The following is a 25992-nucleotide window of genomic DNA, read 5'->3' on the forward strand; positions in this document are numbered from 1 at the left end:
ATCATTATGAATTCGGGGATCACTTGAGTCTATTCTCCTAAGCACTCGAAACTAAAAATGTACGGTTTTAAAATTCAAAACCAAATGCAAGCATTCTTCATAACTTAACAATTAAAAATATAAGGATAACTACTAGTAAAATTGTAAAAAATAGCAAATTTGACCAAATATTTACATAGCAAAATTTTAGATTCTATCGACAACAAACATTTGATAGACAGATAGAAGTATCATCGGTTACTACTACTGATAGAATCCAAAAAAAAATCTATAGTTTGTAAATATTTTAATTTATTTTACTATTTTTAAAAATGTCCCTAATTACAATTTTAAGAAGAATAATCACATATATAGCAACATTTTAAAAAACATTGTAGATATAACAAAGTCTTCGATAGACTCTTATGATTTATATTGACCAATATTTGCTAGATAGTTTATCAGTGTGACTCGAACATTTTTTGCTATATTTATAATTTTTTTTAAATATTGCTATATACTTGATCATTTTTAATCTAATTGTTATATTTGCAACTATCCCAGAATATAATTTACGAGTACAATGACAATGTATGTCTATATTATATCAAATGGAGAATATGTGATAATCTTGACATTCATTATTTGCTCTTAGATCTTTTCACAATCCATCTTCAACAAAAATATGTAATGTCTAGACGCATCCTTCACCTACAAACATTCACATTTTCTTTAGCTTCATTTTGTTACGGTAATTGAATTTTCTATTCTTCCTAAACATGATATATGATCATGTTTCAAAAACTTATTTATAAATTAACATGTTATAAAGCATTTGATATTGTAACATAAAAATTATTTGAGGAAGCTCATAGAATAAAATACTTTCATACAAAAGTTGGGATTCTGTCTTGGTAGTGACTACAATATTATGATAAAATCACTTAAAATATATAGACTATATATATAGACTATCTATTGAAAATGTTTTTGAGCTCATTTTGCTATATTTGAAAATAACTCAAATAAGAAACACACTTCATATGTTAAAATAAGACTTCGAAAGATGTGATCATGTGGTAACTAAACTTGTACTTGATCATCAGATGAACAGGGCATAAGCCTAATGGTTAGATTTACAGAGTTTAGCACCTGTACATAAAATCTAAACCTGAGTTGATTTCGATATATATATGACTGAACTGTAAGGTCAATTTCTAGACACCTAGAAATGCATGTATGGTATGGTAATTCGTCTGGATTCGTATTGCAAGCCACAGCTATTTCCATCTCCAAGAGTCCAGTGGTGACATCTAATGAGTCTTCTCTCAAGTTCATGTCATTGGACTTACTTAGATTTGAATACTCAACAGATTGTAATTGGATCAACTGCTTCAATTTAACAGTTCTTTAATGGAGTATTCTTGCTCATAGCCAAGATAACAATCCGAGACCAAAATCAATTTCATTTCCTGGAAAAACATACCATCGAAAGTATTAGAAGCATGTCAGAATGTTAGAAGTTAATTCAACGAACAGATTTATCATCCACGGAATGAAAAGCTATCATGTAAAATGTTAATCAATCAAGAACCCATGAAAGTCGATTCACAGACAATTATACAAATCTAAAGCAAGTGGGTTTGTTTGTTTGGATTTAAAATGCTTAGTTTCAAAGTTACTTTTAAACATGTTTTTAACTATTTATAACCAATTTTGATGGTATGAGAATTACATCTAAAAGTTTAAAATTAATTTGAAGTGATTAAAGAAATGTTTTGAAGTGATTTTAAATATTACAAAAGCGATTTTAATCCTTTCAAAATTACTCCTGAACATATATCAGGATATAAAGTCGATCAGCGTGGCACAAAAAGAATGAGAGGGAAAATATTGAGTCAAGCACGCAGGAATTTTAGTTCTGAAGAGCACTTTCACCTGGAAATCATTTCTTTTTGGAGGTAACTGCATGGTTGTGACCAAGCGATCAGAGAAAGAAACTCTCTTTAAAGCATACAGTTCCGACGTAGAGGTGTTACCAAGTACAAGCCACCATGCTTCATCTTTTATCTGCAAAAGAACGTGTAATTTAATGTCTATTTGAAACTTTCTATGTGTTTATCAACACTATTTTTGCATCTATAAACACTTTTTTTCACTTATAAATACTTATTTACACACTTAGAAAGCTCAATCTAATGACACCTTTCATTTACGTCAACTTGTTAGTCGCCAATGAAGCCCAGAATTTTACCTTGGGAAACCGTGGTGCATATGCCCTGGTTCTGTTTTTTCTCGAACTTATCTTCTCCAATCTAATGTTAAGAGAGGGAGCTTTTTCAGCGTCATCGTCCTTCCTTAGAAGTTTTATCTTCATTTGGACACGGGGGAAAATCTGCAAATCCTGTAGAAACAGTAAACAAACATCCAAATCAGATAAATACTAGTCACTCGTTGCCAGCTAACTAATTGGGACGGGTAAATTAGCCGGAATTTAGTAATTTCCAACTATTCTTAACTGTTATGCTGCAACATTACAGCTACCTTTTCCGTATGTAATTACTATCCGGCCTTTTTCCTTGCATGTTTATTTGATGCAATGCAAGGCAACCATGCAGCAAGGAGAAAATATTTCTCTATGTGAAGAGGATACATAAGAATGGGTGCAGGAAAGTATTACTTCTCGAAAAATGTTTCTAAATGGTCATTGGGTCAAAACCATTACAACTTACTCAACCAGCAGAAAATGACATGACATTGGTGAGGTGTCTATCTTGTTGATTTGATATAGATATTATCACTCCCCCTTCCCCCTCCTTTTTGATCGAAATTGTGTGTTTTTTTTTAAATGGAGTCAAGCTTCTTTAATATTATAAAAACTCAAAGTATAAAATAATTATCCAATGAGATAACAGAGAACCCAAAAATAAAATGAGAGGGAGCGAGAGAGGATTAGTGGGCTTAACCCAACGAAGGATTTACCCTAATTTTCTTTTCTTTTGCGTATTCTCCACTCTTGTATCTTTTGTTAATATGAGAAATTAATAAGAAAGTCAATTGTGGTTTTTCTTCCGGTACTTGGGTTTCCACGTAACTCAATGTCTACTTTACTTTATGACTTTTAACAATTTCCATTTTTTATGATGTAGTAAAAATGTAGAACTCATGGACATGTAATTCTTGACATGTCAATAAAAATTTAATACCTTGAATATAAAATCATGTAAAAAGATCACACAGAACACTCCTGACCTGAGTTAATTTTGAAGCAGGAAAATTTCCAATCAAATTTTGCAAAGCTGTCTTGGGAAGATCCAACAGTTGCTGCAGAGTTAGATATCCTGATTTTTTAAGTGAACTTGCAAGGTCATCATTCATGCACGGTATCATCCACAATGCCGAATCAACATCAAACCACAAGCCCTGGAAGTTTCATAAATATCATGTAAGTCGGAAAATTTTAAGACAGTTCATTTCCAACATTGCAAGCAAGAGGAATGCTTATCTGGCATCCTTGAACATCCCAAACATGGAAAATTGAGTAAAAATGTCACATGGCATACTTTCTCAATTCAACTATATACCCAGCACTTGAAACGTGAAGAATATTATGTGAAGTTTAGGCAATGGATTCTTGAGTACAACAAGCTTGGAGAAAAAAACACTAATAATAAATGGAAGCGGTCATCTAGAAGTTTCACTTCTCTTGTCAGTTGTATTACATTTGTATTTCCGAACATATTGAATAAAGGAACACAGTCGTATGTTAGTTAAAAGTTCCTACCACGAAGAGAAACAAATCAGAGAGCAGCATTACCAAGGCGTAGGAAAAACATGCAGAAACGAACAAATACTTGACCATCTAAGTTCCAAATCATTGTGTTGAAACGTGGACTCGCACATGCAAACACACTTTTCCTTTTGTTCCTTCTGTTCTCTTTTTAAATCTCTCCTCGTACGTTTGTTTATTAGTCTGTATTTCTTCTATTCAAGCATGAAAGTTTTAAAAATGGCTGCCCGGTTGGTGGGACAATGCAGTGCTCCACCCAATTCACGTCTTAATTACCAATAATTCCTTTTTATGATAAAAAAAACAACTTTAATTAGGTATGAATGATAGTCAACATGAGTTTGACTAAATGGTGTTGGCATGACTTCTGAGGTCGAAGATTTAATTCGTTGTTGTACCAAATTTCTTATAACACACAAGCAAAATAGATAAAGGAGAACCCATGTAGCAGGAAAAAAAAAGCCGACAAAAAACATACAAACCTGATAATAATTTATTTTAAACTGTACCAATTTGTTTAATTAATTAGAAAATAAACTATAAAGAGAATAACCTGCATGACCATTTGTAATAGACGCATGCATGTAATTGAGCTTGATAACCATCCACTGTTGGCACATATATCAATCATAGCCTGAATGATGCGAATACTCTGATCCAACACCGACTTTAAGTCAGTAATGTAGTCACTGATTGGCAATTCCAACTGAGAAAAATGTGCCTGAGTTCCATTGAGAGATAGAGAAAACCATGACAAAATTTAAGATGAGCACAATGGAAAAAATTGATTTGAAAACGGATACATTTGAAAAGGGTATATTTAAAGAGAGAGAAAAACCTGTAAAAGTAAATTTGCCTTCACATGTGGATCATCAAGTCGATCTTTGTCCACCTTATATCGAACCCTCTCGGATAGAGCACCATTGTAATTTTCCTTAATAATTTTGATAGTAAAGAGAATAAATGAGAGTTGAACTGAATGATATTTATACGTTATCATCAATCAGTTAACAGTAAATGACTTGAAAGAAAACATAACAAATAAAATTTCAACTTATCCACCAAGACTCCAGAAAGCTGGCGGTCCTTCTAGAGATTTAAATAGTAAGAAATGCTACATTAGAATAAGAGAGATCTGTGATAGTGGATCTTGCCAACAATGGAGACGAGGGAAGAAAGAAGAAAAGGAACCTCATGAACTGATGATAACTTAAAAGGAGGGTTTTGCTAATTTGTCAGAGTGACAAATATAGAAGGAATTAAACTGGACTTAACACGTAACCCACGACAAAATTTCAGGAAATGATTTAACTAACGATTAATTTGTCCTAAAAATTCTTCTATGACAGCTTAAAAGTCATGATTATTTGGCTCATTGGTTCATCTGAAAATAGTTAACGACTGCAAGTTAGTAATAATGAACTTGTAAGAAGACCACTACCTCATTATGCCGCACAGGAAGTTCATCATATTCAGAAGCAGCAGAAAGGATATGCAAAAATACCTACAGGCAACAAACATGGTGAAAAACTATTCAAAGAGGTTAAACTGCAAACTAAACATCCTCACTGGACCCATAACCCATTGAAATGACTCACTTCAAGTGACGTATCTGGACCTATATTTGAGCCAAACATTGATAAAGTAATGTAGCTGAGGTAATACTGAGATGCTATTGAACCCAACATCATTGGCTCCACACTGTCTTCCTCCATCTTTATGCATCCACTATCCTCAAGATCCTCAAATGTGCTTTGTACTAACCTGTTAGAAGAAAATGCTCGCCAAATATACCATCATCTTAAGACAATTAGAATGCCATATGAAAGAAATTCCACTAAAACTAACAAAAAAGTGTTTTTACCTAGACAAGTACGAACTTAGAATTTCAGGTTCCATGCTATCCAACCCATAGTAAGCAGGATTTACCATCTGTACAAGAATGATGTTAGAATTTCTCCAGAGGACGACATCTTCGACAGTTTAAAAGATTTCATCCTTTATGATCATTTGCATTTTCTTGAAAATCTAATGCTTAAAATTAATTCTCACAGCTCTTTATGTTAAATGGGATCGTGAAACATTGAAACATAATCCCATGAACCCACTCCAATAATCCAAACACTGCCAATCTTTAATGAAGTGGGTAACATTAAAGACTTCAATAACCTCTACAAATCTTTCATCCCAAAGAGCTAAAAAACGACTAGCTGCATCAATGGAACCCCAACCAGCAGTTCATACTCAGATACTCTTACAAACCAAACGGAGTAAAAAAGAACCAAGGTTTTTTACCATTACTGGATCAATTCATTTCCTCAGAAAACATTTCAATTCAAATTGTATTCAACAACCAAACACCAGCATTTACTGCTCAAGGAAATGCACCATGCTTGCAAGAAAATTTACCAGCCTACGAAACAAATAGGTCCAGCTAAGATAGTGCACTGCATCCTCTTTATGACAAATGGTGCCCGAAACTATCTCAGCATTGATATGGTCATGCAACTGCTCCTTCAGACTACTCTCAACAGGGAATGGTTCGTACAAAAACTGAAAGTAATTATAAGAACCAAAACTGTCAGAGTGAAGGATTATTGAATAAAAGTATATGAAATAATCAGAAAGGCTGACCTTCTTATAAAAGCTCTTTCTGGGTTCATGGACAAGAATAACTGCTTTTCCATGTTGATCATACTGTGGTCGACCTGCACGACCCATCATTTGCAGAATATCTGTGATTGGAAAGTCAACGTATCTCTTTGATTTTCCATCATAATATTCTGTTCCCTGTTAAAATATAATTACTCAATAGTTATCAACAAGGTTAAAATAAAAATTACAGAATAAAAAGGAAACTTAAGATGAACTTAACCATGGAAGGTGAGCGAGAGAGAATTCTACTTTTTACACCATGTCGTTAAAAAACTTACGAAATTCATTGTAAAACAAACAATATATATCAAAGTTAAATTGAACAAATTGAAGAAAAGTAAATCACCTTGATAATAACTAGATGTGCAGGAAGGTTCACACCCCAAGCTAATGTACTAGTACAAACCAATACCTACCATTAGATAGTTAGAAAAGCTAAATTAGTAAAACAAAAATAGAATAGTTTATTTTATTTTATTAAAGCTGAACTTTTTCTAGTGAATAGTTAGATCAGTTGGGTAACAGAAATGCCTGAATTTTGTTGTTTGCAAACAGTTCCTCAACCATAGACCTATCCCCATCATTTAGACCTGCATGGTGTAGCCCGATACCAAACTGCAAGGTGTGCCTGAGATTTTGATCAATAACTTGACAAAGAATCATTTGAAGCTCTTCTTCGGGCATATTAAGAAATTGCCTTGGATGCTCATCTGAAGCTGCAAACTTAAACCATAAAAAACAAATTCAGATAAAAGGCAGTCATTCACAAACTTGAAAGGACAGCAGCAATTTTAGACCAGAGTATGAAGTATGTATCAAGAAACTTGTATAGAAAGCAATGCTGAAGCTGCAGTGGCTTTTAAAGTCTAAAAAACCCTATTTACCAAGCAAAGAGTAACGGTAATCAAGATCTCACCTGAATAAGGTCCAATGCTGTGAGTCTTGTCTGACGACGAGATGAGACAAATATAAGAACTGGCTTGGTTGGTGAATGGGTGCAGATGGCTGCATACGTTGGTTTATTCATACTGTTCATTCTAGGACAGTAGAACTTTCCAGGGTATCCCTGGATAAAAATGTCAAAACGTTCATTATCAGGGGTAGCAACTAGCAAGCATAACCATCAACGGATTTATTATATATTTCATTAGACATTAGTGAGTAGAAATAGAATCCCCTACGAGCTAATTGTTTCTTATGTATTTCATTAGACATTAGTGAGTATTCAAGTTCTATATTTAATTCTAGCTGGGGAAGTGTCCTTTTATGCTCTTTGGATATTTAGTTCATCAACGGATTTATTTTTTATACATTTTTTCTAAAGAAATCAAACTCAAAGTAAACAGACCAAACACTAAAAATATGTGAATGAAATAGGTAGTTCAAATTAAATAGTTTTATGTTCCTTCTGACAATGTATTATCAGAGCAGATAGGAAACAGTCAATATTTTTGCTCCCTTGATTCACGTCTAATTGATTGAAACCAAGTTTACCAGGTAGGTTCCTAAGCGCAGAGCTTTAGAAGCAATGGTACAGCATATAGATGCAATTAAATTAATCAAGAACTCATTTTCCCAGTCTTGCAAGAATTTTCAGGTTTACTGTCACTTAAATTCACCCAAGATTAAACCATAGAGGGTGAATACAAAAATGAACACCATCACATATTTTTTACTGAAGTAACTTTGTTCTTGGACAAAAAGAAATAAGGCAAGTCCTTTCAAGACACCATATTTACTTGCCTGGATATGAACTTCAAGAGGCACTGGTCTTACACTTGGTTTGAAATTGAAAAGTCCATTTTCTCCCACACCTAACCAGTCACCCAAATCGCTAATAAAAGAAAAATATGAGTGTTATAGGCCATCATCAAATCCCAAATTTCCAAATAAACACCATATTTTAGAATTTAAGATCAATAAAACCATGAAAAGTTTGATCATATTCTTGTGTCATAAGATGCATTTAAACAGATGTGTAGATGTGCCGAGCAAGAAAATTAATTGCAGATGGTAAGTATTAACACTAAAGATACTAGGAATAAATTCAATGATTAATATCCCTAAGCTACTGCATATTTTTAACAATGAACTATGTTTATTTTCTAAAAACAACAAATGCAATTCTGTCTTGATTCCGGTACTGTCCTAAGGGGAATGGTATATAAGAATACAATTAAGCCAGCAGTGCAATGGCCGTGAAGAGGCATTCCTTCTAACAGCTCAGCTAAGTTACTGCATCCATCATCTGTGATTTTGTGTGTTCTTCATTATGGCCAGACGTTTTTGTCAACAACAGAAATTTGGAACAGATAACAAAATCAAGAAGTACAAAATTTGAAAATAGAAGAAAAAATAGCAACGTCTATTGTATAGTAATGGTAAATCCTTCAGTCGTGCTTGCATACCTTGCATTCGCTAAAGCAGTTGAAAGGCCTACAAATCTAACTTTTCGCTCAGTCTGTGATGATATATATCTCATCCTTGAAACAATAACCTGTGAACACAAAAGTTAACGACTTTAAAAAGTGAGTAATGTAGATAAATGGGAATCCTATACTAGATCAAGCCCTAAATCCTTTAAAAGGAAAGTTAAAATTTAAAGTTCAATTAAAATCGAACTTCAGGATCTGGTGAGTAAATTTAATTGATAAGTCATAGTAAGAATGTGGGTTGCATTAAGCATTGATGTTTCTCCATGATGAGAAGCACGTTGTGTATTCAATCCAATGAAACTGAAATTAAGGGACCCTCATACCAAAAGAAGGCAAAGCACAACATAAATTAAGAGCCCAAACAGCAACTTCTTAAAATCATGTGCAACAATTAACAAATGTTATATTCAATTGGGAAATATTTGAAGCAATAATTTCTTAAAATCATGTGCAACAAATTTTATTGAGTTAGTTTTGTCTACTGCTTTTTTCTTCTTGTGTAAAATTAAGCACATCTTCGTTCATTATAGCTTATCTTTCTTAGTCAATAATCAGCACTCTTTATCGTAATCACCTACAGGTGTTTGAGGTTTCTCTCTGAATTCATTTATCAATGAAAATGTTTCTTTTTTCACAAAAAAAATTGGGAGCCATTTATCATAATTTTTTTTGGGATAAGAAACCAGAATCATTCATTATGTTTAATATATATCTTCTAATATGTTTGATGAGATATCATTATACATAAGTTTTTAAAAATCGAACATGAATAAGTTCAGATAAAATTCCATCAATACCATCCTGTACTAAGTTGCTAGCCTTAATAATTAAATACCTCAAGAATGGGACCTCGATCTGCTCCCAATAAGTGGATCTCATCCAGAATCATTAGTCCAACCTATTATAAATGTCATTTGTTAATAATGTGCTTCCAACATTGAAAAGTGTGAATAAAAATCTGCCATTTAGTACTTGCGCAACTAGGAAAATTTGAAGAAAGCCATTTTCATTAACTAATGCCTCAAGGTAATGGGTAATAAAAACTGAGAGTATGAGAAACAATGGGTTCTCTCTCTTTGTGCCCAGCTGTGGAGTTTAAGGGATTGAACTTCTATGGAAAGAACTAGCTGTAGCCTGTAGTGTTAAACAAAAGTGTCCATAGACGTCCAAAGAAACAACCAAACTTTTGTTTTTTTTTCCCAAAAAGAGTGCCCATTGTGTCAATTCACCTTTGTAACATAGCTTCGACTGTGCCAATTTCTACTAATACCATCCCACTTTTCCGGGGTTGATATAATAATATCTGCTGACAAAAGTGCCATCAGATCAGGGGTATAGTCTCCAGTCATTTCAACCTGAAACCAAAATCATTGAGAAACATGATATCAAAGAGGTGGCCCTTGAAGCAGCACAACAACTCACCAAACAAAAGAAAATAAAAGAAAAATGAAGTATGCAAGATGTAACCATTTTTTTGCTGAGCCGAGAAACAAGACAATTTTTCCAGTCATTCATTCTTTCACGAACAATGGCCTTCAGAGGTGCTATGTAGACAACCTGCATTGCAATAGCAAAGTTATGATATAAGTTCGACAAGAGATCCAACCAAATAAATCGTCATAAACTGAAGGAACCAATGGAAACCCATACCTAAAAGAAAGGGAACCAAGAATTGCTGAAAGCCCCAAAATGAAAAACAAACGAAAAATAGAGAACTCAAAGTCATAGTTATACCTCCCACTTGTCATTGTTAAAAATATCAAAGAAAATATTGATACATAGTGAGCATTTTATGAAAACATTTCAAGAAATTGATCTAGCAACATCAACATGCAATCATTCTCAACTTGGTAAATTTTAACACTCGAGAAAAGTTGACATCCATCACATCTTGTACTTTGGGTTTTCTGTGCACAATAATTGATTTTTTCATGGAGAGTTTTCTTTTTCCCTTTTCTGCCTTTTTTTTCCTTTACCTTCATATCAGGCTGAGTATTGAAGAGACGAAGCATAGCAAGTTCAGCAGATATAGTTTTTCCACTCCCAGTGGGAGCACCCAACAGAATGTTATCATCGGAATGATACAACACATGAAAAATCTGTGCAAACCAACCAGAAGCATCAAACAAGAAGTCAAGATATGGCAAAACCGATAAGGATGTGTGCATTTCAATTGATTTAAGAGTTGATGGTTGTTACAAACCTGTGTTTGTATTGGATTAAAATGTGAAAATTTATACAGGGATTCATAACTTCTGTTACCAAGAGCAGTTATTGGAAGAGGCTTCAAGTCTAGGAGCTCAGTGTGTGATGTATGGGACTGAAAAAACAAAACTTCAACATCTGTACCAAAACTTTGGAATGCATTAAATTATCATGTCAAAAAAAAATTGCTATCGATAAAACATATAATTACCTCCGGTAGTGCTAAGTTTTGAAAAGATATGGTGTAAAATGCTTCTGCTTGCAGCCAAGAGTCAGAAACAGCGTGAATGTAATATTGAGGTGGATGTGGTTCAAATATTGGGACTGTGAATGAAAGCCTTTGAGGCTCTCTAGCCTTCTTCTTTGCTAGAGTGAAAAGCTCAGAGTGATAGATATGGTCATTCTCGTTGTCCTATTCAAACAATTGTGCATATGGTTAATTCACACGCTAAGGACAAGTTGATTAGAAACATGGATCGGTTGCATAATATACAACATCTAAATAAACTGTTACCAAGAGTGTTTCTCTTCTAACAAAAAACGAAACTTTTTGTTGAATAAATGAAAAGAGATGATTAACCAAAGGATTCAAACTCCACAAGGGGGGAATCAACAATAAGATTTAAAAAAAGAAGAAGAATGAGACCATTTCAATTCAAACCGATCTGTTTCTTCAGAATTTCTTCTAATCCTCTTCATCCTCATTTCAAAAATACAATTGCACAACTAGAAACAAATTGGATAAAATTTATTTCAATTCCAAATGCAAGATGTTAATATGTGAATGAATAGCTATTTTATTTTTGCTTTTCTAATCAAGAACCAACTTTTATTAGGAGAATGAAAGAATACACTTGTGTACAAAAAACAACATACAAACAGAAGCCCCTAAAGGAAGGGGATCCAATCTAACAAAATAGGACCAGGTGAAGAATTAGAAAAAGTACTAGTCGTCGTCGCCTAGAGAGAAACATTAAAATTCACTAGGGACTACATGTCAACAGGGTCCCTCTTGATCCCTTTAAAAATTATATTGGTTCTCTAGAGACCACATATGTGAACAAATAAGTTTTGGAGATAATAGGAAAATGGAAAAATATTAAATAAAAATTCTCCATGATTGCATTTCCTTAATTTTATTGGAAGCACATTGAATATCCTTTTATAGTAAAATACAGGTTGTGAGAGTGAGAATTCTACAAGAAAACTTAATTAGACACTATTACAAATGAATTGCAAATTCTCACCTCAACTAGTATCCACCAGCGTTGAGAACCACCATGAAAACGATCTTTCCATATGAACTCGGCTGTTATGAGCACCTCAACCTAAAATCAACATTTTAGATGTCTGATTGTAGCCAATAGTTTGATCACTTACGGTTACCACAGAGTGACATCTCGAGACAACTTATGGTAACATATAAGAACCGCAACAAAAGGTTACCTTTAGGACGGTTCTTGTTATTGGACTGACAGTTGCTGACAACTGGATTAGTGGAAAATATCCTAAATACTGCTTAACCAACTTCAATGAGCAAAAAGAAAAAATAAGTCAGTTATTTGACCAAAAAAATGAAAATATATACAAAGGGTAGAACATCGATATAATTAAACCTACTCTTCCACCAGGTGCATAACGAATCAATGCTCCTATATCTTTTTCCTGCATCTCCTGTAGACGATCCAAGTCAGCCTCTCGCTCCTCAAGCTTGCGCAATATCTGGTAGGGAAAAAATGGAAATAGAATGAGAACTTTCAACAGAGGAAGACAACATGTCTGAAGGAATAATAAAATAGAGTTGGACAAACATCTGAAGAAAGATCCTTGTCGAATTGTCTTAGAGGATGCTGGTGTGGCCATATTCGACGATCAACAGCTTTGCAGTATTCCAACATGAACAAAGTCATTTCACACCAACCCCTTCTCAAACATATTTCAAATAGAGCTCGCATAATACGAGCCAAGCTAGCACTTATATAAGCAGCATCGGAGACTAGAGAGAAGGTGTCAATGGAACCTCTGGAAATGTACAACTGCAAAATAACCTCTATATTAGAAATTCATTATTATCCTCCTTGTTGAAGCTAGAAACAACTTCCAGAAAAACAACCTGAATTAGGATGGAAATTTTTCCATGTTTATTTGATGGGCCACCTTTAACTTCCAAGGGGCATGATGTTCGTATTGACATCTCCAGCTCACTCTGCTCCTCATCTCGAACAACAATATTTTCAAACTCAGAAGAATGAGCAACCATGTCAATAATCTGTAAATGCAACAAACCAGTTAACCCAAAAGATATTTATATTAAGCAGAATATAAAAGAAAGATGAAGAATGCAACTTTCATTTTTGGAGAACAAGGCATCAGCGCCGTGATTAATAGAGATAAGGGAAAGATAACAGAGAAAAACCAACAGAAACCAGTAAATAATAAAGTATGGATGAACAAGTGAATGGAAAAATCAAGTAAAAAAAGCAATAGGCCACAGTCAACAACCTCACTGTCATTCATATGACGTCTCAACATCTCATTATATGTTTCAACACTGGAATACTGAATATAGAAGTGGCTGGCAATGCGGCCAAGCTCTGTACAATAAAAGTTGCCACTTTTTTCATCAAAGCGCATCATCTTTGATTTGTCAAGTGCACGTGCAGCATCCGTTATGAGAGCTCTTTGTTTTGAACTTAAAGATGGATCGGCCATGACCTACCAAATACAAACCAAAAGAAACCCTGCGCTAAGAAATATGATGAAGCAAGTTGGCAAATTAAATAGGACAACTGAGATGTATTGATCAAGAGTTGCAGTTGTCAAAATACCGAATAATTATATTGTAACTCTTTTTTTCTTTTCTTTTAAACAACCTTAAATCAATTTATTATATGACCTACTCGAAACTCTTTCGCTAGCACAGCTCAATGAACACTAATTGCCTAGGGTGAACATTGGAATTGATGGGTTAAAAAAAAAAAACGAGATGTCAAATAGCAAGAATACTTTTAAAAATAACTGTATGTTCACATTAATGGTTTTCTCGTATTACAATAATGCATCTCAAGTTACAGTCAGTAACAAAAAGTGTATAACTAGAAAAATTGTTTAATAAAGAACACTGGAAGAAGAATGAAATTTAGCCAAAACATATACTTTGTCCCACTATTTTCTTATATAAAATTTGGCATTTTCTCCCTAACAAAACCTGCATACATTCGTAAATTTTTGCATTCCCTAGGAATTTCCTACCACAAAATAATTGAACTATAATGTGGTTTGCCTTTCTTTCAAAATTCCACAAAATCCAAAATTGTTGCATCATCAGATTCCATTGGTTCAAAGGAGAATTTCTCTTTTGAAGAATAACTGAAAATGCTATGATCGTTAAAAAATAAAATAATTATAAATAAATAAATAAGTTAGTTTTCCTTGAAGAGAAAACTATGTTCCCATTTCCTAGTCCAAATTTCAATCAAATTTTCTACCGCAAACAAACATATATTACAATTTACAAGCAAATAATAGTATGTACAGAGATTCGAAATATACAAATACATTTACATATAAGGATCAAACAAGACTAAATAACAATATTTTTCACCTCTTAGTTTGCATCAACAAAACTTAAGAACATACCTCATCCCATCCAATGCCATATGCCAGAGGATTTAGTCTCATCCTTATAAATAGATATGTATATCCAAGCCAGGCACAAGCTTCTTTCACATTTGTTACAGTACCCAGTGCAACCTCCGCATTCAAATTATCTTTCAAAGAACCAATAAACTGCGGAATAAAAAAATTAAATATTTTCATAAACGTAGGTATTATCAAACCTTAAAAATAAGGAACCGTGGATAAAAATAAGTTCAAGAAAATTTTAATGAGGGGATGAAGTTATAATTTAAATTGGGCAAAGATAACAAAGCACTCTCATACCCGCTCCATACTCCACTTCCCTCCCCTATGTCCATGAAAACCGAGCTTTCTAGCTTTTTATGGTTCATTTCTTTTGGTCCAGGTTTCAGCCTAAGCAGATGGAGAATGAATACAAACTTTCTTTAAACAAAATTTCATTCTCAGAAGTTTTTCTAATAAAGTACAATTCTTATAGTAAAAGTATGAAAAATGACAAAGGAGTTCAAAAATCAAGTTCCATTTTTTAATCCATTGGATAGGTCTCCCTTTTGTAATTTCATTTTATCAAGTAAATTGTTTGATTTCTCTTATATATATATATATACACACAGCGTAGTATGACAGTGCTCTCTCTCTCTCTCTCTCTCTCTCTCTCTAAACCCCAAGAGAAACAAAACTAAATCAACTAAAAATAAGTCCATGTTAACTTATTTGCTAAAAAAACATACTTCAGAATCTCCAAAACTGAAAGTATTGAACATACGGACCTGACTCTCTATGGGGAGCTGACTTGTTAGCAATCGCAAATAATGGGCAAGCTTATCGTGCGATGTAATTATGATGCCTTCGCCACTTTTGTCGAACTGAGGTCTCCCAGCTCGTCCAAAAATCTGAGGGGTAAAAAGAAAAGTATAATATGAAAAAATAAGATCGCTTAGGACATCTAAATATGAATGGCATAAGTGACTCTGACCTGCATGACATCAAGCATACCCAAATCTCGCCATCCACCAGCTTTTGGATCATACAATTGGGTGCCCTATACGTTGGTAGAAAATTAATTATGAACTAAAAATTAATTATGAACTAAAAATTTGCACCGAAGCTCACTGACAACATTATTGCAACAAATAACAATACCATGGCAAGCAACGAAAACAAATCTAGATCACCAACTTATTAAATAATTAGTATACTGAGGCAAGGTTTTTAAATCGTAGAACATGTATCAGAATTTAATGTTAGTGTATCATGTATCGTAAGTTTTAATTTGGTAGATAACATATAACTATAAGTATAAATATGAAACTTTAAAATAGAGAAATAAATGGTCATGCACTAAATTAATTCAAAATAAAAACAAAAACCAACTTCAAAAGTCAAAAAGAATCAAAATGAAAAGGCTTCTGAACAGAAAAAAATTAATGGTCTGTCCTCACTCCATCTTTAAAAAGTAATGAAGTCAATTGTTTTTATATTTTAAAAGGTGAACTTGAAGAGTTTATATTTACATATTAAAAGAAAGGAAAATGAAAAAGCCCATTCAGTCCTGCACATCATCCCATCCCAGTTTCTATCTCATTCTCACATCTTTCTTCTATCAAGTCCAAAAATCAGACTTATTCTCCACTATCCAGTTCGGTGCACAACTTGAAGAGATGGAGATTAGGAGAACTCCAGTCCGGCGTGCAGGATTCCACCTTCTTCTCCTGTCCAGTTCGCTAAAAACTCGAAGAGAAGGAGAGCACGGTACTTCCAGCAAAAAAAAACCCATCTTCTCCAGGTGCAACTTGAAAATGGTTTTTAGAAATTAAAATTAAAGTAAAAAACGGAATGTTCCAATGTAGCACAATTAGAAACTTGAACTGTGCGATACATGAAATATGTCACCCATAACTACGAGTTAAATCGTTTTACATAAGTTCTCATACCTATCGTGAATTGTATGTTTTTAACAACCTGCTAACAGGTATGATTTATTTTGGAATAGATAACACTGTTGGAATTTCAACGTATCTGCTCAAAAGAAATTCGAGAGGTATACTTTCTCTCCACAGTCAACACTTACAAACTAACACAACACAAGACAACTTAACCCTCGGAAGACAGAAAACAAAGCACAAAGAGAAACACATAACCAACTAGAAAGTTGTAACTTCCTTGTAACAGGGCAACTGCTTGACTATATTATATTCGGTTAATATATGTAAGTGTTTGGACCAACTTACATGCACCTGAACTATTTTCATGGAACAACTGTCTAACTCTCCTACATTTTGGTGCCAAGAAAACTCAATAGGATATTAAATTCTAATTGGTCACCGTGGCTTGAATCAATTCCTTATGCCCTCTTCTACTCCTTCCAATTCCCTATTCAAACTTTCAATGACAGATAAAGCTAAAACTACAAGGTCTAAATACTTCACCACTTATTTTAAAAGGAAACAAATGTTTTTATTGATACGATGAAAAGAGACTCATGTTCAAAGCTACAATACAGTAACCAGTGGAAGGTGGAATAATAAAATAAGGAGAGAGAAAAAAGACGAACGAAGCCGAATTACAATGAAAAGATAAAAGCATTCCAATTGAGATAAAGATCCAAGTACCATGATAAGACCTAAAACTCACGCACAAGCATCCAAATTGTTAGGAATCAGAAACAATACTACATCAAAATTTGAACAACACTTTTACCTTTATAACAACTGTATGAGCAGGTAGATTTACACCCCATGCTAAGGTGGCTGTACAAACAAGAACCTAAAGCAAATAATCATTCGATCAGTCTATAATACGAGGTACTAGGCATTAACCAGAAGTGTATGAGCTCAACCTTCAACAATCCATCAGAAAAGAGCCTTTCAGTTAAACCTCTATCAGAGCGTAGCATTCCAGCATGATGCACGCCAACTCCAAAATTAAAAAGTTCTACTAGATCTTTATTCCTGGATTTGATGACTTCTTTCTGAAATGCATTTTAAATAAAAGGCCAAAAGAAATATTGGAAAAACAGTAGGCCAGGATCATAAGAGAAAAATGAACATATTGCACATAGTTACCTTGATAATACCAAATTGCGGGTGCGCATCATTCTTAAATAGTTCAAGATCATCGTACTTTCGACCAATTTCGACCTATATAATGCAAAAATAATATACTAAATGAATAAGAAAGAGAAGGAAGCATGAATGATAAGTTCATAGTAGCATACTAATTATTCGATTATATGGCATGAAACTTGATGAGATTAAACTTTTATCCGTTAGAACCCAACTATGAAAAAGAGAAAAACAATGGAAAAATGGCAAAATATCATTCAAGAAATAGGAAAATCTAATTAGATTGTCAATTTGAAAAATAAAATTGAAAATCCTAAATATACTCAGGCAAGAAGACAACCGATGATTATATCTGATTGGACTTAAGCACAACAAATTACAAAACTTACTTCAATAATAATCAAAGAATTAAAAAATGCCGGCTTTGTTTCTTTGTTTCTTTGAGTCCACTGAAATATTAACATCTTATTCCTCCAACCATGTGCTGGTTTATTTGTTATCAGGATTGTGGTTTAAGGACAAGGCTAGAATTTTGTGAATCAATGCGGGCAGAGCCCTCATGTTATCACTTTGGAAAGAAAGGAAAAGGAATTTGTTTTCGGATAAGTCCTACTCTAGTGATTTTTTTTATGAAATTGTACAATTTACAGCTTCTTCGTGGAGAATACACAATTCTTTTTGTAATATGCAGCTTAATATGATCATTTAGATTGGTGGTCTTTTGTTGTTAACCCTACGATTTTTAGGCTTAGGGACCTCATCCCTAAGGCCTTTGGGCAGTGTTCTTCTCTTCTTCTTTTTTCTCTAAATGAATATATAGTGTTTTGTTTCCTGTCAAATATCAAGAAAACAAAGGATGTTAAAGGCCCAATAGAATATTCTCATCCATAGAGGAAGATACATCACCGAGCAGCTTAAATAATTATCTCATCCCAAGATGTCTCCTCAAAATAATCAATGCTAGCTCTGTTAATCTTGAGACTGGAAATTTCCTTGCATGTGAATAACTATCGTTAAGAGTGATAACAGAATCTTCCTTATCGAAAAGTAGAAAATCAACTCTGCACATTGTAAATGAGTAAGATTAACTCTACCCATTCCCAACTTAAATCCATTAATCAGGATCGTATCTCCTTGCCTCTCAAACTGACAACTAAAATTACCACCACAATTATAACTTTCTAAGAAGTATTTTGAATAATTTCTTGCATCCACGACTTCAGAAATATTTCATTAGACAAATACTCACTAGCTCCCCCTTGGAAATTAAGCCAATTTACGTTTGTTTCTATAGAGTGGAACCTAAATTTATTATTCTATAAGAGCATAAAAATACCACAATTATTCTATAAGAATGATTCAAATCAATCCTTTGTTAAATAAATTGAAGAAAGCAAGAAGATTAAAGAAACAAGTTGCAGGTTAATTACAATGCATCAGCAATCACAGGAAGCCAAATTGATTCATACAACAAATGGACAGAATGGAAACAGTATACCAGTTTCTCTGCTGTCTTTGCTGTGTCCTTTCGAGAATGAACAAACACCATTGCTTGATGCCCATGCTTTAATGCATCAACAATCTTACACCAAATGTGTTGAACTGAAATGTTAAATCAATGGAATTCTTTTCCAAGGAAGAATCTGGTATAGATCTCAAATATAAGTAAATACCTTCTTGTAGCATATTTCATTTAACAATTCATTGCGAGCTGCAAAGTTATGCTCACTGATACCAATATATTGTTGTGCAAGGGGCACAGGACGGTAGCTAGAATCAAAGAAGAAAAGCCCTGTTCCTGGATTCACTCTAAGAAACTGTGCAACCTAGATTTAGATAGAGTGACTACAATCAGCTAAGAAAAAATAATGAGGTTCAAGATGGCCTAGTAAAAAATAATCACACAAAAGAATCTTTCAGAACATAGGGAAGGAAAACCTCTAAGTAATTAGGGAGAGTGGCTGAAAGGCCAACAATACGTATCATTGTTTGTGTTGACTCCACCTGTCAACATTCAGAAAATTAACAGTCAGGAAAACGCCATATATTCCTTGAATTTTCAGAAACATTAAGATAAATGGAAACTTGTCGCGACAGCTTGTAGTAAGATGGTATCTTAACTTGTGTTCATTTCAATGATTCGGGAGAATAGAAAAAAGCATGTCCATTAACACTTCGAGCAAATAAAACACAATATAAACTTGTATTACAATAAATTACCTGACGAAGAGTTCGTGCAACTAGTGCCTCAATTACCGGCCCTCGGTCATCATTTAGAAGATGTACCTCATCAATAATTAAGAGTTTGACTAACATCGACAGTGACATGTCACTGCTTTTGCGAGTAATGACATCCCATTTCTCAGGTGTTGTCACTATCATCTGGTGTCAATTGAAAAGCAGAAACAACCTTAGTTGCTTCTAACAAATGAGAAGAAAATTAAAGATGACTAATGTAGTAAAGCAACCTGAGTTTCTTCAAGTTCATTCTTCGAAAGTTGCATGTCTCCAGTTAGTTCTCTTACAGTAACATTCAAAGGTGATAAACGATGGCTAAAAGTAGATGTGACCTCTGCAGCCAACGCCTAGGATGTACAACACCAGCCAAAAAAAGAAGCTGTCATGCCAACACTCTCACCAGAAAATTAAAAACCGAATTGAAAGCTATTTACCTTCATAGGAGCAACATAAACTATCTTAAATTCATCTTTATGCAAATATCCATCCTTGAAGTGCTGTGAAATCTGGAACTCAAAACAAAACCGTAATTCATTCGATGCACATGAGTTTAAGAAATATCTTCCTGTCCATAGCAGGGCCACAATGTTAGTCATATAATTCTCTAAATTTTGGTTGGAAATGTACACAACCTGAACGGATTAATGTAACCCAAAGCATGAAAAATATCATTTTAACCACCATCAGCATAAAATTGTTCAAAATAGCTGTATACCAGTTCAATTAGCTATCTGAGCAAGTAACAATAATAATAATTTATAAGCATACATCATATAACACAAAAATGAGAATATAACGGTAGATGCAACTCTCCAACTCCTATCACCTCGATAAAGGCATCCATGTCGGAGAGGCCTGTGCTACAGGCCTACAGTAGTTATTCCTCGTAAATCAATTAATGACCAAAATATTATATCCAAACAAAGGAGCAAAACTTTTTTGGTACAACCATCAAAGTACAAACCTCGTGGAGAATGGAGATCATGGCTATATTGGTTTTCCCAGCCCCTGTTGGAGCGCAGACCTACAAAAAGAAATAATCATACAACCACAACAAGAAAGATAATCCGTATAGTTTATGTTTTCCAAAAATAGAAAGGAAATAACTCACTAGTATATTCTCATTGGTGTTATAAACAGTATCAAAAATGCGACTCTGGATACGATTTAAGTATTTGAATCCGCGAAAGGCAGCTTGAGCAAAATCATCCAACTCCTTTATTTCAATCTGATAGCAAATGAAAAGAAAATATATGTGCACTATAAGATGTGAAAAAAATTTAAAATACACACAGAGTCAAAAACTTAAAATGAGGTTGAATGAGTAAAACTAAAAGAAACATGAGTATATAAATAGTCTAGTGGTACATATTTTATGGCTGCAAAAAAAAACTCAATTTTTAAATCTCATTTTTTAAATGTCTTTGGTATATACATATCTCAACAGATCATAATATAGAATAATCTCTAAAGAACGGAAAATTATAATATAGAAACTTCAATTTCCCAGTTCTTAAAAAGTTTGATAAATCTTGTCTAGAATTACTCAGTACCATTTCTTTAAGAAAAATATCTGGAAAGTTAATCTTGGAAAAAATGGTATTACGATGTTATAAATGAGAGAAATCACTGCACCCTGAGAACATTATATCTAGAATTCAAGAAGACAGAAACATGAAAGGTTTAAAAATTAGTGATTATAGGACTCAATTCCTAAGGTATTCATAGAAAGATTACAATTAACTTTGTAAACTGAACTCTGAAAACCTGACAATTGCATTTTAGCAATAATATGCTTGGTATGGTTCCTAAGCCCATAACTACAGAAAAATGACCCTATACATATGTCTTGTAATGTCTTGACTAAACAAGACATTCAGAGATAAAGATAACAAATAAAATAATAATAAAAAGACTTACCAGCTTTTCTCCAGGTTTCATTTGCGCTGCTGGGATTGCAGGGATAATTACCTCCTCATATCCCTTAAAATGCTTCCTTTGTGTTCCTTGAGGAAGGGCACTAACTGTAAGGGAGTTAGTGCCCTCACCAGATCCAATAAGATCGTCAAATGGACTTTTCCTTTGACTTGCTTGAACTAGAGAAGAAAAGCTTATAGCAGAGAAATCACTTTCAGAACCATATTCAATTCCTCGTTTATTTTTCTTTTCCTCCTTACGTCGAAGCTTATCAATTTGTCTCTCTGATTCTGTTTGAACGGTAACCTTAAATTTCATAATAAAGTGCTTGATGAGAGATTTATCCACCTGTCAGTCCATGTTCTGATTAAAACCATTTTTACTCACCATGATCCAGATCATACCTGAGTTCCATAGCTAGGCATTCGTGATTGTGAGCTTGAATTTGTTTTCTCAGTTTTTATTATTGTTAATCCGTGATGAATATCATCAACAAGTTCCCTTCGGTGCTACAAGTACAACAGGAAAGAAAAGGTCAAAACATCAACCTTGTGACTTTGATCAAGATTTTTTTTCTCATTTAGAAATTTATTTTAGGAAAAAATTTGTTGTAAGCAATTAAAAATTGAAACTGTTAATAATTATTGCACATTCAACCTTCAATTAGAAAATTTCTCACTTCACCCTCCACCCTCATCCTACCCACACCCAAAAGAAAGAAAGAAAGAAAGAAGAGCAAGTAAAGATTAGGGGAAGAAAATCTGAACGTTCTAAACATAGCAAGGGTTTTCAAAAAGTTTGGAGTGCATGTTCTTACTGAAATAAGATCTTGAACAAACTCAAATGCTCCATCACCAACAAGATCCAACAGATCTCCAGCTATCTTCAGAATGGAAGAGAGAGAGGGAGTTATTTTGTTACAAAATAAGCAAGCTTTAAGGTAATGATATTCAGTACATATACATTTATTTGGCTACCTCCTCGCCAGGTTTTTCTGAATGAAGGACTCGGCAAATGGCCATTGCAAGTTCATCAAGAGAAAGTTGTGAGGTACTTTTTTTTGTTATCTCGCCACATGCATCCCTCAACCAACTCAAATTTAACTTTCCTTTTTCATTAGGGAGATCAAAGTTTATGGAATCGTCATGCACATGTTCTCTGTCATAAAATGTAGGTGCAGTACTACCCATGTCCAGTAAATCTGAATTTTCCAGAGACACGTCCACCAGAAACCTATTAGGTTCTCTAAAAGCTAGATCAGCACCAAACTCTACATTGGAGTCACCCTTGTTAACATGCTTCTCTGCCATCAATGCAGTTGCATGGTCCCTTGGCTGCAAAATAAATAGTTTCTGAGCTAGAGAAATAACTTTCTGCAGCCTAGCATCTGAAATTGTATTGCCAATAATCTTTTGCAATTCTTCCCTGCGTTTCAAAATCATAGTAGAAGTCAATATCTCAAAAACATGCTCCACTCACAGTTACACTCTTTAGCTTTTACATCTAATGGCTACGTTGGGCTGTGGTATTTGCACTCTTTGATGGTAATTGCAACTTCCCAACGTGAAAAGGTACTATACCAAGTTCTAATCCAAGAAACATTATTTCTTTTATGCATAATTTTGAAATGAAAACAATAAAAAATTTAATAAACCATAAAGTAGCACTTGTGCTTTCAGATTTTCTCTTCAAGAAACAAAAATTAGATATTGGCATCCATAATCTCACATGTTTTTAGCAGCACAGTCGAGATCATTTTCTTCTTTTTTCTCGCCAAAAAGGCAATAAATAGTCAGTGCTACCTCACCAAGCTCCTCGGATGGTACTTCTCTGTCCACCAACCCAACAACTCCCGCAATGAACTGCTTATAGGCTTGTCGAATTTCAAAGGATGCTGTTCCACCAATTTCCATCAGATTGAGAACGTCATGAGAAGACAAATTTACACAAATATGCTAATAACAATAATCTGTACCTTCGTCCCATTGATAAACTATCTTCCGCGCTAGCTCTGACTCGCCCGGAGGTACGGAGCTAAATTGAGATGAGAAAGAATAAACAGTTTCATTAAGTTCAGCATGAAGAACTAGCTCAATTGAGCACACAGATTGTAGCGTGAAAAAAACAAAAACATATTAGAATTTAAGCAGGTATGTATTCACAAATCATCCATTCATTAGCTCAATCCGCTACAGGGACCAGGACCATTTTCCTTGTTATACTCATAGTTTCACTCAATGCAATAAAACAGCTCAAACTCTGGCACTCCTGAAGCTGAATTCACATAGAGAAACAAATAGAAGCATAGAAATCGAAATGGGAAGTTCCCAGATCGATGGAATGAACAGAGTATATTATAATTTAAGCAGCTATGTATTCATTAGCTCAATCCACTTTAGTGTTCGTTTCCCTATACAAAAAAAAAAAAAAAAAAAAAAAAACAAACTAATTCAATCCTAATATAGCTAAGACTCTGACACTCCTAACCACGAATTCCTACAAACAGAGGAAATACGATAATCATGAACAATTGATTTGGGAGAGATTGTACTGGGTCGGTTTGTGGTTCTGAAGAAGAAGCTTGCGATGGAGATACGCCTGGTCGACATCGAATGGCTCCCTGAGGGAGCTGGTCAATCGGGGAATCTGAAACAACATTTTTCAATACTTCATATCCAGAGAATGGATCGAAGATAGAGATGCAAGTAGAGGAGGCAGACAATGCGACGGCACTAGCTCTCTCCAATGGCGGGTAGACGTAAGATCACTTCAATGACTCGCCCGACTTGTCGACCTCCACTGGACTACACGTCGTCAATTTTCTAACTCATATTTGTAGGAAAAGTTTCAAATTTAGCCATTTTTTTAATAATTAAGGATATAGCAAAAAAAAAAAATTTTAATTTATAAATATAACAAAATTTATCAAATTCTATAAATGATATAAGTCTATCACCGATAGACCATGTTGTAAATATTGGTCTATCACAATAGTCTTGTTATATTTGTAATTTTTTTAAAACGTTATTATATCAGTAATCATTATTCTTAAAAATGTAATCAGTTGCAATTTCATATTTTTATGGGCTGGAGTTTGGACGGCCTACTGATATTTAATATCAAACAAACGACATGTTGATTTGTGATAACAACCTTTATGGTTTGACTTGACTCATCGTGCATAAATGAGTATCGAGTATCAAGTATCAATTAGCATATTTTAGCTGTTTAGTTCCTTTAAATTTTGTGGTACTGTATAAGTTTAGAACATGTGTTTCCAATTTTTATTAGTTTTAAATTTGTGTGATATACTATAAGTTTCAAAATAATTATTTTGTGTATGCTTTTATGGTGTTTCTTTTTAGTAGTACGGAATTTGTGCGTTTCATAATATTGTTTATGAATTGGGTTGGATTTTGTTGTTTTTTCTTTTTAATATAAAGAAAAATCTTGGTCCACTCGAGTATTGGTATTTGAGAGATGGATAGAACGAGGTGATGCTCCTACGTCGGTTTAATTACAAGTGGATTTTGTTTTATAAATTTTCTTTATTCCTTATTTGAATAATTTCTTACGAAATTTTATTGGCAACTTGTTTGTTTCTTTTATACAGTAAGGATTCAGTTATTGAAGACTCTAATTTAGTGTATATTATCATTTAAAAAAAATTGTTTTATTTTAAAATATACGCTCGATTGATATTAAATTTATGTAGAGTTTCTCTTATTATATTTTTATATGAAGGTAGAGCTGTTGAAATTATATTATTTTTAGGAAAATTTTAAAAAATAGTAAATTTTACAAAATATTTACAACATATAACAAATTTTATTACTAATAGTCATTGACATACTAGTAGTAGTGATAGACGACTAATAATATAATTCAAAATTTTGATAGAGCTTATAAATATTTTAATTTATTTTGCTATTCTAAAAAATGCTCATTTTTTAAATTTTATTTAACTTTAATTTTAAATGAAAGTAAAACTAAATTTATCATTTAACCCGAGAATGGTTAGATTAATATTTTATCGTTTTTTTCATCTCACCACATAAATATCATTATC

At 33.6% G+C, this 25992-nt stretch overlaps 1 protein-coding gene across 1 annotated transcript; it reads right to left on the reverse strand.

Annotated features, from left to right (window-relative positions):
* Positions 1 to 851: 851 nt before the first annotated feature.
* Positions 852 to 24742, reverse strand: LOC101222457 (DExH-box ATP-dependent RNA helicase DExH14). The gene is made up of 49 exons (XM_011651850.2): positions 24475 to 24742; positions 23899 to 23957; positions 23652 to 23817; positions 22901 to 23348; positions 22741 to 22806; positions 22328 to 22432; positions 21927 to 22229; positions 21118 to 21234; positions 20971 to 21030; positions 20441 to 20512; positions 20237 to 20353; positions 19989 to 20150; positions 19707 to 19772; positions 19442 to 19594; positions 19267 to 19350; positions 17769 to 17843; positions 17543 to 17674; positions 17404 to 17469; positions 15680 to 15745; positions 15474 to 15596; positions 14704 to 14853; positions 13567 to 13779; positions 13178 to 13333; positions 12876 to 13100; positions 12685 to 12786; positions 12511 to 12591; positions 12312 to 12392; positions 11276 to 11476; positions 11063 to 11179; positions 10836 to 10958; positions 10327 to 10416; positions 10089 to 10214; positions 9695 to 9757; positions 8833 to 8921; positions 8168 to 8258; positions 7341 to 7490; positions 6956 to 7147; positions 6771 to 6836; positions 6404 to 6559; positions 6179 to 6322; positions 5634 to 5701; positions 5368 to 5533; positions 5211 to 5273; positions 4608 to 4703; positions 4323 to 4490; positions 3232 to 3402; positions 2234 to 2383; positions 1918 to 2049; positions 852 to 1451 (listed from the first exon to the last, which is right to left on the reverse strand). Exons 1-49 carry the CDS (start codon positions 24579 to 24581, stop codon positions 1374 to 1376), a joined length of 6255 nt encoding a protein of 2084 aa, XP_011650152.1. The 5' UTR covers positions 24582 to 24742; the 3' UTR covers positions 852 to 1373.
* Positions 24743 to 25992: the final 1250 nt, after the last annotated feature.

This window comes from Cucumis sativus, chromosome 1 (assembly GCF_000004075.3).
Source record: "Cucumis sativus cultivar 9930 chromosome 1, Cucumber_9930_V3, whole genome shotgun sequence".
Classification (NCBI taxonomy): Eukaryota; Viridiplantae; Streptophyta; class Magnoliopsida; order Cucurbitales; family Cucurbitaceae; genus Cucumis; species Cucumis sativus.